The sequence below is a fragment of the Ostrea edulis genome, chromosome 1 (genome assembly GCF_947568905.1).
Source record: "Ostrea edulis chromosome 1, xbOstEdul1.1, whole genome shotgun sequence".
In the NCBI taxonomy this organism is placed as follows: domain Eukaryota; kingdom Metazoa; phylum Mollusca; class Bivalvia; order Ostreida; family Ostreidae; genus Ostrea; species Ostrea edulis.
The window spans coordinates 69,556,486-69,573,717 of NC_079164.1; the positions used below are offsets into that span (position 1 = coordinate 69,556,486).

The following is a 17,232-nucleotide window of genomic DNA, read 5'->3' on the forward strand; positions in this document are numbered from 1 at the left end:
AACGTCATTCTTGCCCTGTTCATTACTGTAACAATGACTGTACTTGTTCCGTCGTCGGCAAAAAGTGTTCCTATTCAATTTCAGCAAAAAAGCAGTGCATATCCTCTGAAAACGCTGTTAAAATTCTTGATGAAAACATATTGATACGCAATTCCATTAAACCCGCAAAAATAATATCATCAAGTACCTGTATTAGTGTACAATTCGACAAGATGAATTTTTCAATGATTGAATCGGCTCTTCGATTTGAGTGGTCTGTTGCTCTAAAGAACGAACATCCTGGTCTTGGTTTTTACGATGACGAGGAATATCCCTGGAGAGATATTGGTATGAGAATGGCAGATATAGAATGTTTGCCAAGACATAAAGAACTGGAAAATGGGGCATCATACGTTGTTTATGTCAGAATTTGGATATCCGAAGACAATTACCTTACAAGATATTCCGAACCATTTAAGATTGATACCACTGCGCCATTCGTGAAGATGGGAGGATATATTAGAACGTACTTGGAAACTCGTAGAGGAAAACAAAATGTTCGTTTCATCACAGACAGGAATGATTTCATCTGCACAACTTGGGATGATGTTTTCTCTGACGGGAAAGGAAATATAACCGGGTATTACGTAATGATTGGAAGCCAGTCTAAAGGTTTGTTGATGGTTAGATTTCTTGTTATTTCAGAATTAACTTTGATGTTTATATATTTGTTGTGTAAATTAATTCAAATACGACGATAACCTTCGCAATTGCTTTAAAGGTAGCTTAATTAAAGGCGAAAATAACAAAGTGATCAATCTCATAAATCACACAAGGAATACAAAATAAAGAGGGTTTTTTTCTTTTTTCATCATTTATTAAAAAGTATAGATCTACATACTCTTTGGGATAAAATATCCTCGGATACTCCCTCTTAATTCTCACCAATGGTGCCAGAGGCCCATTGGATTGAATGTATTTTATTATAATATTATTTTATATCAGGCATATATATAATTTATATGAAAATACATAAAATCAAATATTTTTCGAAATCATAAAAATATCATATACCAAAGTGTTTCTTTTGATTCTTTCTTTTTTATCCCAAATGAAATTAAAGATTAATCGTTGTACTTTTTTCATAAAATCATATGTTAATTTTGAAATGGCAAGTGTATTTATAATGCATGCTTTGCCAAAAAGTGTTAATTTTCTTCTTTTCCAGGATTCAAACAATTTTTCCATTTCATTATATATTCTCATCCAATTTTTATTGTAACATTCTTCTTTATCGTGACCTAAAAAAATGCTTAGACACTTCACCGCTTTACTTATAACTCTAATACCAGAAAGTTCTTCAAACTAATTTTTCAATCTTCCAAGCAAAATACATTCAGTTTTGTTGATATTAATTTTAAAGCCAGCACTTTCACAGAATTTATTTATTTCATCTAGGGCATTTTTCATAGAAATTTCATTATTTACCGCAACTGTTAAATCGTCTGCGTGCTGTATACTCTTTATTTCAGAATTATTTATCACAACACCGTTAATGCTGTTATTGTTTTTTATTCTAATCGCTAAGATTTCTGCTACAAAAAGAAAAAGGAGGGCTGATAGGGGACACCCTTGTCTAATCCCCCTTGTCATCGAGCATATTTTAGAAAGCCATCCATTATTTTTCATTTTAAAGATTGGTTCTGTATATAGAATTTTAGTCCATTTGATAAAATTATTTCCTATATTGAATTTATTCAACACTTTAAAAAGAAAATTCCATTCCACAGAATCGAATGCTTTTTCAAAATCTAATAATAGTAATATTCCTTCCAAATTTTCAGTTTCACAATATTCAAAAATGTCTAGTAGGAGTCTTGCATTCTCCCCAATATAACGTCCTTTAATATAAGCAGTTTGGTTTTCATTAATTATACCTGATAAAACTTTTTGCAGTCTTTTAGCAAAAATAATGGCAATTATTTTATAGTCAGTATTTGTCAAACTTATCGGTCTATAATTTTTAAGTTGATTCTTTACTCCCTTTTTAAAAACCAATGATATTACTGATAATCTTTGAGTATGTGTCATTGTTTCATTGTTAAAAATCTCTTTTAGAGCATCATAAAAATATGGTCCAATTTCATTCCAGAAAATGTGGTAAAATTCATTAGGCAAACCATCGAGACCAGGTGATTTATCACTTTTCATATTAGAAACCGCCTCCGTACATACTTCGAAAGTTGGGAAAAGTTCCAACATGTCTTTATTTTCATCACTTAATAGTGGTATATTTACTTCCGACAAATAACTGTCAATGATATCATCTAAGTTTTTACTAGCATATAAATTTTGATAAAAATCAACCATTTCCCCTAATATTTTATTAGGTTTGTTTATCTTTTTATTGTTTGAGTTTAGAATTTCTGTAATGACATTTGAGGATTGATGCTGTTTTTCTAAGTTTAAGAAATAAGAAGTACTTTTCTCTCCATTTTCTATCCATTTAGCTTTTGATCTTATTTGTGCGCCTTTAGATTTTTTATCATAAATACAATCTAGCTCTGCTTCTAGAGTTTTAAGTTTTTTGTAATTTAAGTCTTCGGGTCTCCCAGTTTCTAATTTTTCAATTTCTTCCTCAATTGCTTTAATCCTTTTTTTAACCGATCTTTGTTGAAATATTGAAAAATTTATCGAAAATTCTTTTACTGCGCGTTTAATTTGTTCCCATTTATCAATTGAGTTTAATGAATTGTCAATGTTGTTTATGACGTTTTTAATTCCGTTTTTATATTTCTCATCTGGTAAGTGTGATACGTTAAATTTCCAGTACCCTGGTCCTCTCTTATCGTTTGAAATTATAAAGTGAAATTTTAAAAATCTATGATCAGACATTCGAGATCCCTTGGAGTGAGTGCCTGGAATTTTTCTTATTATCATTCCGCTAAATTTGGGACAAAAGTTATCATTAATGAAAACATAATCTATCCGACTTTTTGGATTATTATCAGCATCATACCATGTTAGACCACATATGTCGGAATAATTCCTTTTCCAGAAATCAATTAAATCAAAACTATTTACTATATTATTAAGCGAATCTATACTTTTGTCATGTTTATCATTTAATTGACAGTTGAAATCTCCACAGAGAATAAAATAAAGAGTTAGGCAGGCACGGTCCCTTGGATACACCAGAGTTGGAATAAATGAAAACAGCTGACGATAATTTTCTTGGTGTTCGTTTTTATTGCAATATACATATATCTACTCAGTTTTTTTTTCAAAATCACGCAATTCACAGTTTGTTACTTCGGTTCGTATATTCAAATACTGATTTTGTAGGCTACATGTTTCAACATCACATTACAGTTTATTTTAGGAGTTTATAAATCGCAATTCTAAGCATGTGGAAATTTGAAATATCAGTTTAACATTATTTCAAGAATCTTTCACTCATATAAAGTCGTCGTTACATATGTACCAGGTTTAGGTGCAGTACTACAATTTTCCCCTATGTTAGGGGCTCTAAATGATTCAACAGTAAAGATTCTTTGTTGTGTCGACGCCTACCTTGACATGGGTCCTTTAATTTCACGGCATCATCTTAAAGTCCTGCTACATTTTCTTCTGGTCAGAACACTTCCAACTCTTTGCAAAGGAACAGTTGATTCTTGACTTTCGATTCGACTTTATCATAGATTGGAATGGATACGATCAGCAGAATAATCGTATGATTTTTTTGTATGAAATGATAGAAGATTGTGATTAGTTCATAGTTGCGTTAAAATTCAATTATAGTTGAAACTTATGTGCTTGTCGTTCTTTTCAGCTGATGATGTTGAACGGAAGAAGTGGGTTGGAAACCTTAAAGAAATGTGTTTTGCAACATCAAACTTCACTGCTGGGTTTGACTACATATTTTCAGTTACCGCAGAGGATGAAACAGGAATGACCACAAAGCTTGATTCAACTCCTTTTAAGATTGATGATATTCCACCTTCAACAGGAAAGGTCTTTAGCTCCGACAGATACAGAGACAAGCAATATTCTTCTTCGCCCACATCACTAGGGGTGTCATGGCATGGATTTAAAGACGATGAGTCTCATATATTCAAATATGAATATAGAGTCAGATATGAAAACGGTTCCTTTATTACCGGCCAAATGTTTCGTAATATTGGATATGAAAACTCCGTCATAATCAATAATATAAACTTGAGGCATGGTGAAATATATGCAATAGATGTACGTGCCATGGACGCAGCCGGACTATTCAGTGACATAATCTCGAGTCATCCCATAAAGGTAGATTCAACGCCCCCTGCTGGGTTTCTGTGTGAAGAGAAGAAACCTAAGAGTCTTAACTGGAGTGCACAAGCTGGTGCAGCTGCGTTCACTGTCAATTTAAAATCCAATAGTAGTTACACATTTACTTTTACGTTGAAAGTGGGGTATTCAAAAGAGTTCCTTTTGTTAATTAACAACAAAACCGAAATGTTGTACTTCGACGATACAGATGGTGTCTACCTACTGTCTGAATATCGACTTTTTACCATGTATTCTCGACAGGAACACATGAAACTGATCTCCCGCTCCAAGAGAGAAATCACATCTGATGATTTGAATATTGATGTTATCGAATGCAACCTAACGAATGCACATGAAGCTGGTGCCGTCGAAATAAAAGAGATTCGACCTTCATTGGTTAAAGTGAAGACTCATGTTTTTGACATGGAAAGTGGAATAAAAACCGTTAACGTTAACATCGGGACAACTCATTGTGGACAGCAAATACTTTCTAATATTCCAATGCATACTCATTACAAATTTTTCTATGTGTCTATTCCACACAACACAACGATATTTGCTTCGGCTATAGTTACCAATGGTGCTGGCGTAAGTCGAGTGTTTTGTTCCAAGGCATTGATAGTGGACATCACACCTCCTAAATTGGTCAATTTGACCATAGATGCAGAGTATGTTCAATACAATAAATCTACTCGTGCGAAAATAACGGGGTCCTTCCTAGTAGCAGACGATGAAAGTGATGTACAAAACTGCTATTTCGCAATTGGTAAATACGATATATATATATATATATATATATATATATATATATATATATATATGGGGGGGGGGGGCAATGAATGTTAGTTTTTAAAATGTTTTATTTTTCTTTCTTATCATCAAGGAAAATGCTTGAGATAATGTGCATCACACTTGCACGCAGTACAAAATATTTTTGTTCTGGTTCATTTTTATTATAAATTTCATATAACATACTTCATTTTTAAGAATATGCTAGTGTGTTTTATCAAACATACTAAATGACATATAGATTTAATTATTTCCATCCTCGCAATCATTGTAGGCTCGAACCCGTCTTCGGTAAACATTCAGAAATGGACTCCTACAGAAGTGAAGGAAGCATACTTTATTTCCAACGAGTTTGATGTTTTCCACGGAATGCATGTATTTGCAAAAATTCTTTGCAGAAATACTATTGGTTTGTCCCACGAAGAGATATTTGATCCGATTGAAGTCGCTCTTGCACCTCCAGATTCAACACAAGCGTCCATTGCTGTTGTCACTAATAAATGTTCTCGCACTATTCCTGTTGTCTCTGACAAAAACTCGCTTTTATTGCATTGGAAAGGGTTTTCTGATATAATTCATCCAACAAAGTTTGATTACAGGGTTCTCTCACATCGCTCTGCTATAGGTACGTGGGAATCTGTGAAGGATTGCGACTATGCAAGTGTGAAAAAACTGTCTATGGACGATGGTCAAATGTACACCGCTGAAGTGAAAGCATTCACTTCATTCCAGAATGGATCAGCATCAGCTTATCAAACATTCATGGTAGAGACCAGAGCGCCAATATTGACTGGTAAAGCAAAATTAGATATTTCTTTTTAAAAGATTATCATCAAATACTATCAAAGTCCCTTTTTAAATACTGGTACTTTTAGATACTGGTACACTCAAAATCAGATAAAACACCGAAGTGGGCTATCGACAAATAATTTGATATTACAGTCTCGTTTACGTTTCGAAAATTATATAGTTGTTACAATGATCATATTTGGAAATACAACCTAATATTGGCCTAAATGCGGTCTGGTGTGTTTCATACCATTTGTTAAGCCTTTCTTCGCGTATTCATTTTGAATACGGATTACTCTGTTATCTGTTCAACATATACGCGGGTATGTTAAGGCAAGATGTACCACATTTATGCATGTGAATTGCACAATCTCTAAACCTGTCCAAAACAAAGGGAGAAAGTTATTTAATCTTTTAAAACTTTTTTAATATTTATATGAGAGCACTTTTATGATGACAAGGTGACAAATATATGTGTAGGTATGATGTCACCATGGCTCTTATAAATAGGTCTTAAACGTACCTTAATAGGAAATGAAAACGTATAACACCAACCAAGAATTTAAACATTGATCTAATTGACGACGATGATGAAAAATCCTCCAAAGATTATCAAAAGGGCTGCTTAAATCAGGAGTACTGCGTTCAGTAAGAAATGATTATTAAACATCTAAAACCGAAACCATATTAGATCTTGTTTTACACTGGAGTAACATAGTTTTCTTTGAAGGTCTTCTTCACATGATCCTAGAAGTAATTTCCACGTACGTTAGTTTATTACCTTTCACTCGGTGTAGGTGGCGTAGTTTTATATTTTCCGCAGTTTTATTGAAGTGTACGAAAGATTAAAATCGGACCAACATGGGATCTTTCTTCCGTTGAACGAAATTGTCAATGAATACAATCAATATATACATGTATGTACAGTACCTTCATATGTCAATGAATACATTCAATATATACATGTATGTACAGTACCTTCATATGTCAATGAATACAATCAATATATACATGTATGTACAGTACCTTCATATATATATATTATATAAACACTGAAAAGTCCACAACACTGTTCGTTATATACTTAGTGAATTACTTACTTCAATTATGACATCACATTGTTTCGCGGATTTTATTCCAACCAAGTATTTTTGATCTGCCTTAACGTACCCGAGGAGGTCTCACAGCGGGTCAACAGGGTATTATTACCCCCCCCCCCCCCCGCCCCTTATGACACTGGATTCCACCTCCGCTGTTTCCAGAGGTCCGTGTTACCATGTAATACGCTCTTAATTTTGTATATTTTATAGAATTTATGAGATTAATCACTGTTCATGTTTTTCATTAAGCATAATGTGAATATAACGTCAATTACATAAACATAACAGTACAACAATATAAAGTGTTTGCTTTTTTACTCAGGTGAACCCCCAACTGTTTCCAGACAAGGGGACCATGTTATCATCGACTGGACTGACATGTTTAAGACACAATCAGGATTAAACATGACATTCGATGTCAATATAGGATCTGGATATTATTTTAGTGATTTGCTACGTTTGGTCAACATGCCAAAAAGTCACGTAAAGACAGAATTACCTCGGAGTAGTAAAATTCTGTCCGTTTTTCTTTCGATTAGAGCTCAGTTGTGTACGGCGCAGTCTTCTATTTACTATGGCGTGCATGCTCTTTGAAAATGGTTCAGGTATGCAACAGAACTCATGAGTTTATGAAATGTGAATTTCATGTACAGACATTTTATTTTAGATCTTTCTTAACATTGGTACATTATCTAATGTATTGTTTTATTATGTTTGAAATAAAGTAGATTGTTAGATTCACTGAAATTGATAGTTACTTATTTTGAAACTGATTGGTTGCTTTGCCCTGTTGGATCCATATTTCGTTGTCTCTTATATTTCATATCATAGATCTTAAAGCTCCTTGATATTGGAAAGGCATTTAATGTTTCATTCTTTGTTCATATTTTACGATCGTTCCATTAAGTATTAAAATTAAAAGTTTGAAACGCATATACACATAGTTATGTAGGAAATAGCATAAACACATAGTTATGTAGGAAATAGCATAAACACATAGTTATGTAGGAAATAGCATAAACACATAGTTATGTAGGAAATAACATATACACATAGTTATGTAGGAAATAGCATAAACACATAGTTATGTAGGAAATAACCTATACACATAGTTATGTAGGAAATAGCATATACACATAGTTATGTAGGAAATAGCATAAACACATAGTTATGTAGGAAATAACATATACACATAGTTATGTAGGAAATAACATATACACATAATTATGTAGGAAATAGCATAAACACATAGTTATGTAGGAAATAACATATACACATAGTTATTTAGGAAATAGCATAAACACATAGTTATGTAGGAAATAGCATAAACACATAGTTATGTAGGAAATAACATATACACATAGTTATGTAGGAAATAGCATATACACATAATTATGTAGGAAATAGCATAAACACATAGTTATGTAGGAAATAACATATACACATAGTTATGTAGGAAATAACATATACACATAGTTATGTAGCAAATAACATATACACATAGTTATGTAGCAAATAACATATACACATAGTTATGTAGGAAATAACCTATACACATAGTTATGTAGGAAATAACATATACACATAGTTATGTAGGAAATAACATAAACACATAGTTATGTAGGAAATAACATATACACATAGTTATGTAGGAAATAACATATACACATAGTTATGTAGGAAATAGCATAAACACATAGTTATGTAGGAAATAACCTATACACATAGTTATGTAGGAAATAGCATATACACATAATTATGTAGGAAATAACATAAACACATAATTATGTAGCAAATAACATAAACACATAGTTATGTAGGAAATAACATATACACATAGTTATGTAGGAAATAACATATACACATAGTTATGTAGGAAATAGCATAAACACATAGTTATGTAGGAAATAACATATACACATAGTTATGTAGGAAATAACATAAACACATAGTTATGTAGGAAATAACATATACACATAGTTATGTAGGAAATAGCATATACACATAGTTATGTAGGAAATAACATATACACATAGTTATGTAGGAAATAGCATAAACACATAGTTATGTAGGAAATAGCATAAACACATAGTTATGTAGGAAATAACATATACACATAGTTATGTAGGAAATAACATATACACATAGTTATGTAGGAAATAACCTATACACATAGTTATTTAGGAAATAACCTATACACATAGTTATGTAGGAAATAGCATAAACACATAGTTATGTAGGAAATAACATATACACATAGTTATGTAGGAAATAACATAAACACATAATTATGTAGGAAATAACATATACACATAGTTATGTAGGAAATAACCTATACACATAGTTATGTAGGAAATAGCATAAACACATAGTTATGTAGGAAATAGCATAAACACATAGTTATGTAGGAAATAGCATAAACACATAGTTATGTAGGAAATAACATATACACATAGTTATGTAGGAAATAACATATACACATAGTTATGTAGGAAATAACCTATACACATAGTTATTTAGGAAATAACCTATACACATAGTTATGTAGGAAATAGCATATACACATAGTTATGTAGGAAATAACATAAACACATAGTTATGTAGGAAATAGTATATACACATAGTTATGTAGGAAATAGCATATACACATAGTTATGTAGGAAATAACATATACACAGTTATGTAGGAAATAACATAAACACATAGTTATGTAGGAAATAACATAAACACATAGTTATGTAGGAAATAACATATACACATAGTTATGTAGGAAATAACATATACACATAGTTATGTAGGAAATAACATATACACATAGTTATGTAGGAAATAACATATACACATAGTTATTTAGGAAATAACCTATACACATAGTTATGTAGGAAATAGCATATACACATAGTTATGTAGGAAATAACATATACACATAGTTATGTAGGAAATAACATAAACACATAGTTATGTAGGAAATAACATATACACATAGTTATGTAGGAAATAACATATACACATAGTTATGTAGGAAATAACATAAACACATAGTTATGTAGGAAATAGCATAAACACATAGTTATGTAGGAAATAACATATACACATAGTTATGTAGGAAATAACATAAACACATAGTTATGTAGGAAATAACATATACACATAGTTATGTAGGAAATAACATATACACATAGTTATGTAGCAAATAACATATACACATAGTTACGTAGGAAATAGCATATACACATAGTTATGTAGGAAATAACATATACACATAGTTATGTAGGAAATAACCTATACACATAATTATGTAGGAAATAACATATACACATAGTTATGTAGGAAATAACATATACACATAGTTATGTAGGAAATAACATATACACAGTTATGTAGGAAATAACATATACACATAGTTATGTAGGAAATAGCATATACACATAGTTATATAGGAAATAACATATACACATAGTTATGTAGGAAATAACATATACACATAATTATGTAGGAAATAACATATACACAGTTATGTAGGAAATAACATATACACATAGTTATGTAGGAAATAGCATATACACATAGTTATGTAGGAAATAACATATACACATAGTTATGTAGGAAATAACATATACACATAATTATGTAGGAAATAACATATACACAGTTATGTAGGAAATAACATATACACATAATTATGTAGGAAATAGCATATACACATAGTTATGTAGGAAATTGTTCTCATATACAGGCTTTTGTGAGCGAGATCCACTATCATCAATTAAATAACGGAATGCAAATATGTATTGTTCAATACTAAACACAGGTATCTCCATTATCCGATTATTAACACACCATTGCGTCACTTCATGTAATAATCTTAAATATTGCGTGTGTCATAACTGTCGATATAACCCTGATGTTAGTTAGATTACCTAATTTATTTCTTCTAATACATTTAGATGTCGTAGTTATCTTCACGCGGTCATTCATTCTAAATTTGTAAGTAAGATTTGCATGTAACAGTGCGACATTTAACTCTGGACACGACAAAAGTCCGGAGTTTCGCCAACCCTTTTATTAAGGATACAAATAAACCCTTTACCAAAAAAGATGGGATTTTATGTTCACAAGACATGCACCAACATTTACATTTGTACCTATTGTAGTTTTTAAGATATTTCACCTGAAATCAAAAAATCCCATGGGATTTTGGAGGGATTTTTAATCCCACTTGGGGGATTTTCACTCCCACCAAAAATCCCATGAGAGAAAAAATATAATTTCTCCCATAGGATTTTAACTCCCATATTTAAACTTAATATGGGATACAATGTCCCATAGGAGGAAATGTCCCATAATGAACATGAAATGGCAGTAAATATCCTATTTGAACATGAATGGGAATAGATATCCCAAATAAAACACTGGATGGGATTTTCATTCCATGAATATAACAATAAAACAGAAAATTGTATCTTAAAAAGTGTTGTTTGTCATGATTCTTAAAATGTACTTAAAAGCCAAGGAATGACATTAATTTTTAAATATATATAGTAATTATAAACTCTTATGTGTAGGCCTATGTGTTTGTGAATAAATGTCTAAAAAACATGAGAGATAATAAAGGATATTAGAGCTCTGCATTACTAAACTTTTCCCCATGCAATTTCAATTGTATACATATAACCCTTGCACAAAAATATCCGTATAAAATTGGATGGGACTATATTATTGCAACAAGCAGACAAGAACACTATGAAATACTCATTCACACACGGGCACTGTAAGTTAATGTAAATATATAGTATGTGCATGTATAAATATATATACATGCACATACTATCTATTTACATCAACTTCCAGTGCCCGTGCATTCACATGCAGTTGCTCACATTCACTATTCACAACCCTTCATATGTCGTCGTGTTAACATATGTTCACAGGAACCGGTAATTTTGTCTGTATTAATAATAGTGTGGGTATATACCATTCCATCCCCTAATCAGCTGCTATGGGGGGGGGATCCTACAAGGACTGATACTTCACTCAAACTTCGTTTCAAAATAGTTCTTAAAATTATCGTCACCCACCATCCTTGTGGTTTTATAAAGGGTAGCAGTATTATTACTACAGATTAAATTACCAGTTCCTGTGATATGTTGTTGAATTACGGAATAGGCCTAGCTTACAACTTGTTTACATATTCTAAAATTAGTGTGAAGTGCTTACGGTGAAAGATGAACTCTGCTTGGTGATGCTAAGTTGTTTAGTGAACCGAATCAGACATCTCAAATAAGATTCTCGATGATTTAACAACACGAGAATCATTTTTACAAAATGCATGCTTCGGTCCATCTTTCCCTCCCTTCTACAATCGTATTCATTCTCAAGTCAAAGTACTTTCTCCGATTGCTACCATTACCTTAATCGTCGAAAAGACTTTCACAGGCGTGTCCGAATAAACGGTTAACAGACGTCTCGACTCTAGGGAAGTTCGGCTCTAAGTGTTCTAAACATCTCGAGCGATTTTATAGTGATAAACTTCTATGATTTTCGACATTTGTGTATCAATGTTTTATGAATATTGTAGACATTTTTTTTACTCATAAAGCAAAGCAATGTTATCACAAATTTTTAGGTCTACTTACAAATGTATTAACCCCGAGATCCGCCACTACTTAGTTACACAAGTTGTGTGGTTACAACAGTCTTCACTTATCATTTTAATTTCATTGGATGATAAAAAAAGATGACGTTAATATTTTGAATACCTTGTATACGCAAAAGAATTTAACTATACGATGTTTATTTTTCAAATAATAACTTCAGTGGCGAATGGGCGGATCCCCCGTCCCATTCCCATCCCTCACGCATAGTACTAATTATTTCCCCAGCCACTTAATAACCAGATATACACGACTATTGAATGTAAAACACTGTTCAGTCATTGTGTACTCCCAATTAATTAACAATCTACCCTCGTAAATCATAATCGTTACGCTTCGTTGGACATGAAACCTTAAATCAATTCATTGACACTACTTAGCCAACGATTTTGTATTGTGATACATTTCTATGATTTCGGACATTTATATATCAGGATTATTTGATTTATTTATCAGTGTTCAAAAAGCAAAGTACCTTTACAACGATTTTATACCTACTTCTTATAATACCCCCCTGGATCCGCCACTAGCTAAATTAATTCTGGTGACGCCTATAACAGCGGTACATGTACTCACCTATCATTCTAACTTATTGAAAGTTAAAATAAATGTAGATATAATGTAAACATTTTGAATAGGCATGTCTTCATCATATGATGTTATGATGTTTATTAACTTTAGTGATGGATAACCGAGAACGACACCCCACCCCCACTTCGCACAATTCAATTTCTAATATTGACAAGCGGCCCATTTTGACCAGATAGACATTACCCTTGAACGTAAAACACTGGTCAGTCATTGTGTATTTCTAATTAACAAACTTCATCATTGAATACAGACCGTTATGTTGCCACTGACACTACTTAGTCGTGAGTTGATTTTGTACATGATAAATTCCTGTGATCTTTACTCGTATGTTTCATTGCTTATTTGGAGTTTTTATTTGTTTGGTTTTCCCCCTTCTTCTTCTTCAAGAGCAAAGTATTGATATTGCAGTTTAACCCCCTGGAACCGCCAGTTATTAGGTAGACGTATTGTGTTGATCTACTAATTAGGTAAATGAAGTCAATGGATATCTGCGGTAATATTTAGCATTATTCACTTAATATTAGCTTCCTAACTATATTGAAAGTTGAAATAAACAACGTTAACATTTCGAATACTTTAAATATCTAGGATAAATAATCATACGAGGATTTAATATTTTGAAATTAAAAAAACAACCTTAGAGGCAGAGGAGCGGAAGCCATCCCTCTTCCTGTAGGATTTATGGTCCAAAATTGACAAAAGGCTCGTTTTGACCAGATAGAAATGGCACTTTCAAACGGAAAATATTGGTCAGTCATTGTGTACTTCCAATTGAAAAATCTACTCCCATTGTACTCTACTTAGTCCCTGGTATTCTACAATGTACAATTTGAATATTTCATATCTGTATGGTATAAATAGTCACACGATGTTTAGTTCGGAAATTAAAAAAAAAATGTAGTGGGGACACTGGTCAGTCATTGTGTATTCCCAATTAACAAACTACCCTTTTGTATGTATGGGCGTACTTATTTATTGTAATTAAGGTCTTCCGCTTCCACATGAAAACCTGTTATCATTGACAATTAATTGTTATTCCACTTAGTCATCGATTTTTTATGTGATACATTTCTATGATCACGGACATTTATATATATATCAGGCTTGTCTTGTCAGGGTTTATTTATCATTATTCCAAAAGCAAAGTACTGTTATCACGATTTTATGCCTACTTCTTACCCCTCTGGATCCGCCACTAGCTAGATAATTTTGGTGATGCCTATAACAGCGGTACTCACCTATCATTGTAACATTATTGGAAGTTAAAACACAAGTAGATATAATGTTAACATTTTGAATACTTTACATATATACATGTAAAGGAATTCATCATATGATGTTTATTAACTTTAGTGGTGGATAACCGAGAGCGAACATCCCCCTCTCCCTCGCACAATTCAATTTCTAGAATTGACAAGTGGCCCATTTTGACCAGATATATATTAACCTTGAACGTAAAACACTGGTCAGTCATTGTGTAATTCGTCGGTGGTCACCATTGAGTCCTGACCGTTATGCTTCGTCAGACACTAACCCACTAATACTACCTAGATACTGATTTTGTACGTGATAAATTCCTATGATCTTTACTCGTATGTTTCATTGTTTATTTGGAGTTTCTATCTGTTTGGGTTTTCTATTTTTTCTTTCTTCAAAAGTAAAGTATTCATATTGCAATTTAACCCCCTGGATCCGCCACTTTTTTTAAGTAAACATATAAATATAATTGTGTTGATCTATAATAATTAGGTAATTGAAGTCAATGGATATCTGCGGTAATATTCAGCGTTATTCACTCAGCTTCCTAACTATATTGAAAGTTGAAATAGACAACATTAACATTTTGAATAATTTAAATATTTAGAATAGATAATCGTGCGGTGTTTATTTTTGAATATTTTGAAATTTAAAAAAAAAAAATTTAGCGGCGGAGGAGCAGAAGCCACCCCTCTTCCTGCAGGATTTACGGTCCAAAATTGACAAAATTGACAAAAGGCTCGTTTTGACCAGATAGAAATGGCACTTGAACGGAAAATACTGATCAATCATTGTGCACTTCCAATTAACAAAGTACCCCCATTGTACTCTACTGAGTCCCTGATATTCTATACAATGTACAATTTGAAGACTTCATATATGTACAGGAAATAATCACACGATGTTTAGTTCAGATATAAAAAAAAAAAAAATATAGTGGCCCAACTGGTCAGTCATTGTGTATTCCCAGTTAACAAACTATCCTTTTAAATCCTAGTCGTTACGGTTCGTCGGACACGACAACATAACACATTATACATGTTGATGTGCTGCGCCAATAAAGAATTGTTCATGTTTTTATAAATATAAAGCCACAATAAATCATTAATAGAAAATATTCCAATAACTTATGTTTGTTTGGTTTTTGGTTTTTTTTTTTATTATTGTTTGATTTCTGATTGTTTAATCTATAATACATGTATAAAGATGGAGAGAGAAAATATAATGATAAATTGCATTGTATAGGGGACGTTAGAAATTAAAATATTTTAGGTGCGAGTCAATGCTATCAAAACTCGGGTATACTGGGGCTTTCCTCGAGATCTGAAGACTGCTGATCATTATTAGCCATGATTGTTATCAAAACATCTTTCTCAGGTAGCTGTAGACCATGGTCTCTGCAAATGTCAATCAACCTAAGCTCTATTGTCAAAAGTTTGATTGACCAGCGGCTTATCATTGATCGCAACACAGGTAAAATTTGGGGGTATCTAGATAATTTTCAAAAAATATATGAAAAATTTTACTTGTATATCAAAATTCTTTCTGTTTTATATCTTCTAAATTTTATCATAGAGTTAACTAACAACAGTCTGACTTGCGGAATTAAGGGGTGTGGAGATCGCACCCCCCCCCCCCCCCCCCATCATTTCAAAGATAAGAATTTAATATGTTTGCAATTGCTCATTACCTGTAATACTTCAATATTTTCTCCCGTAAGGGAGGGGGACAACCCCTCCCGAACCACGTGCACCCTAACCATGATTTGGTTAGTCCTCAATTGCAAAGCCCCTGTAGTCCAATATCCAGTATCGAGTTAATGTAGGGCTTTTACATGTAATATGTATATCAGATATGTTTTATCCCGTGGGGATCCGGTGTTGTATCATAGACCCACCCACCCCCGGAAAAACGGGCCTGGAATAGCGCCCCAGCATATAATTTCCCCCTATGTACAAAGTCAGTATAGAGTCTCCCCCTTGGCGGAAAAATCGCCCTGGTATATATAGAACACCCCCCCCCCCCCCTGTTTCCGGATTTCATTTGCTATAATAGTTTAAGGAAATAGATATGCGCTCATTAATATTACGATATTCATAAAACAAACGAATATTTTTTGTTGTTGACATGATGAAGTTGGATTTACACGCTGAAAACTTTGAAATGCATATTGTAAATACAATATGCTTACCAAAAGACTTTAACGATGGTCAATATCAGTAGGATTTTTCGTAAAAAATCGACTATAAGATGTATAATTAAAATATCTGAAAAGTAAAATAGATGAACTGTAGAAATAAAAGTAATTCAATTTTATCGTTTATTTAAATTAAAAAAATCATTTAAGTTCTTCCCAACTTTACTAATTCAAATGTTCGATACTAGTAAATAACGATAAAGACTTAAGATGTCTGAATGAATTTTGATATACCATTACACGATTTGAGCAATTTCCTTTTTATAAAGATGATGATTGTTCACGATACACACACACAAAAATAAGCAGAAGAATTACTGGGTCTAAATAAGCAAGAAAATTCTAGTAATAGAAATGGAAACAGATACATAGCTAAAATGTAAGAAGAATTACTGGGTCTAAATAAGCAAGAAAATTCTAGTAATAGAAATGGAAACAGATACATAGCTAAAATGTAAGAATGGGGGTGTACTGTCATTTAGGGGGAATTTCTTTATTGGGACGGTTTTTCCTAGGGGGTTGGGGTTGGACCCGGGTTAATTCTTCGTAAGGGGAAATTCTATTC

The 17,232-nt window shown here is 32.4% G+C and overlaps 1 protein-coding gene across 2 annotated transcripts in view; it reads left to right on the forward strand.

Moving 5' to 3' along the window:
* The window catches only part of LOC125683612 (uncharacterized), a 56,934-nt gene extending 49,225 nt beyond the window's left edge, over positions 1–7,709 (forward strand). Inside the window, exons 22-26 of one of the 2 annotated variants that reach the window (XM_048924992.1) lie at positions 1–651; positions 3,812–5,056; positions 5,354–5,872; positions 6,599–6,632; positions 7,291–7,430. The exon at positions 1–651 is cut by the window's left edge and continues 944 nt beyond it. In XM_048924992.1, coding sequence (XP_048780949.1) covers positions 1–651; positions 3,812–5,056; positions 5,354–5,872; positions 6,599–6,632; positions 7,291–7,294 — 2,453 coding nt within the window. In that variant the 3' untranslated portion in view covers positions 7,295–7,430. Of the gene's footprint in view, positions 652–3,811; positions 5,057–5,353; positions 5,873–6,598; positions 6,633–7,290 lie in introns of both variants that reach the window. The other variant, XM_048924966.1, reaches the window with a different exon arrangement.
* The last annotated feature ends 9,523 nt before the right edge of the window (positions 7,710–17,232 follow it).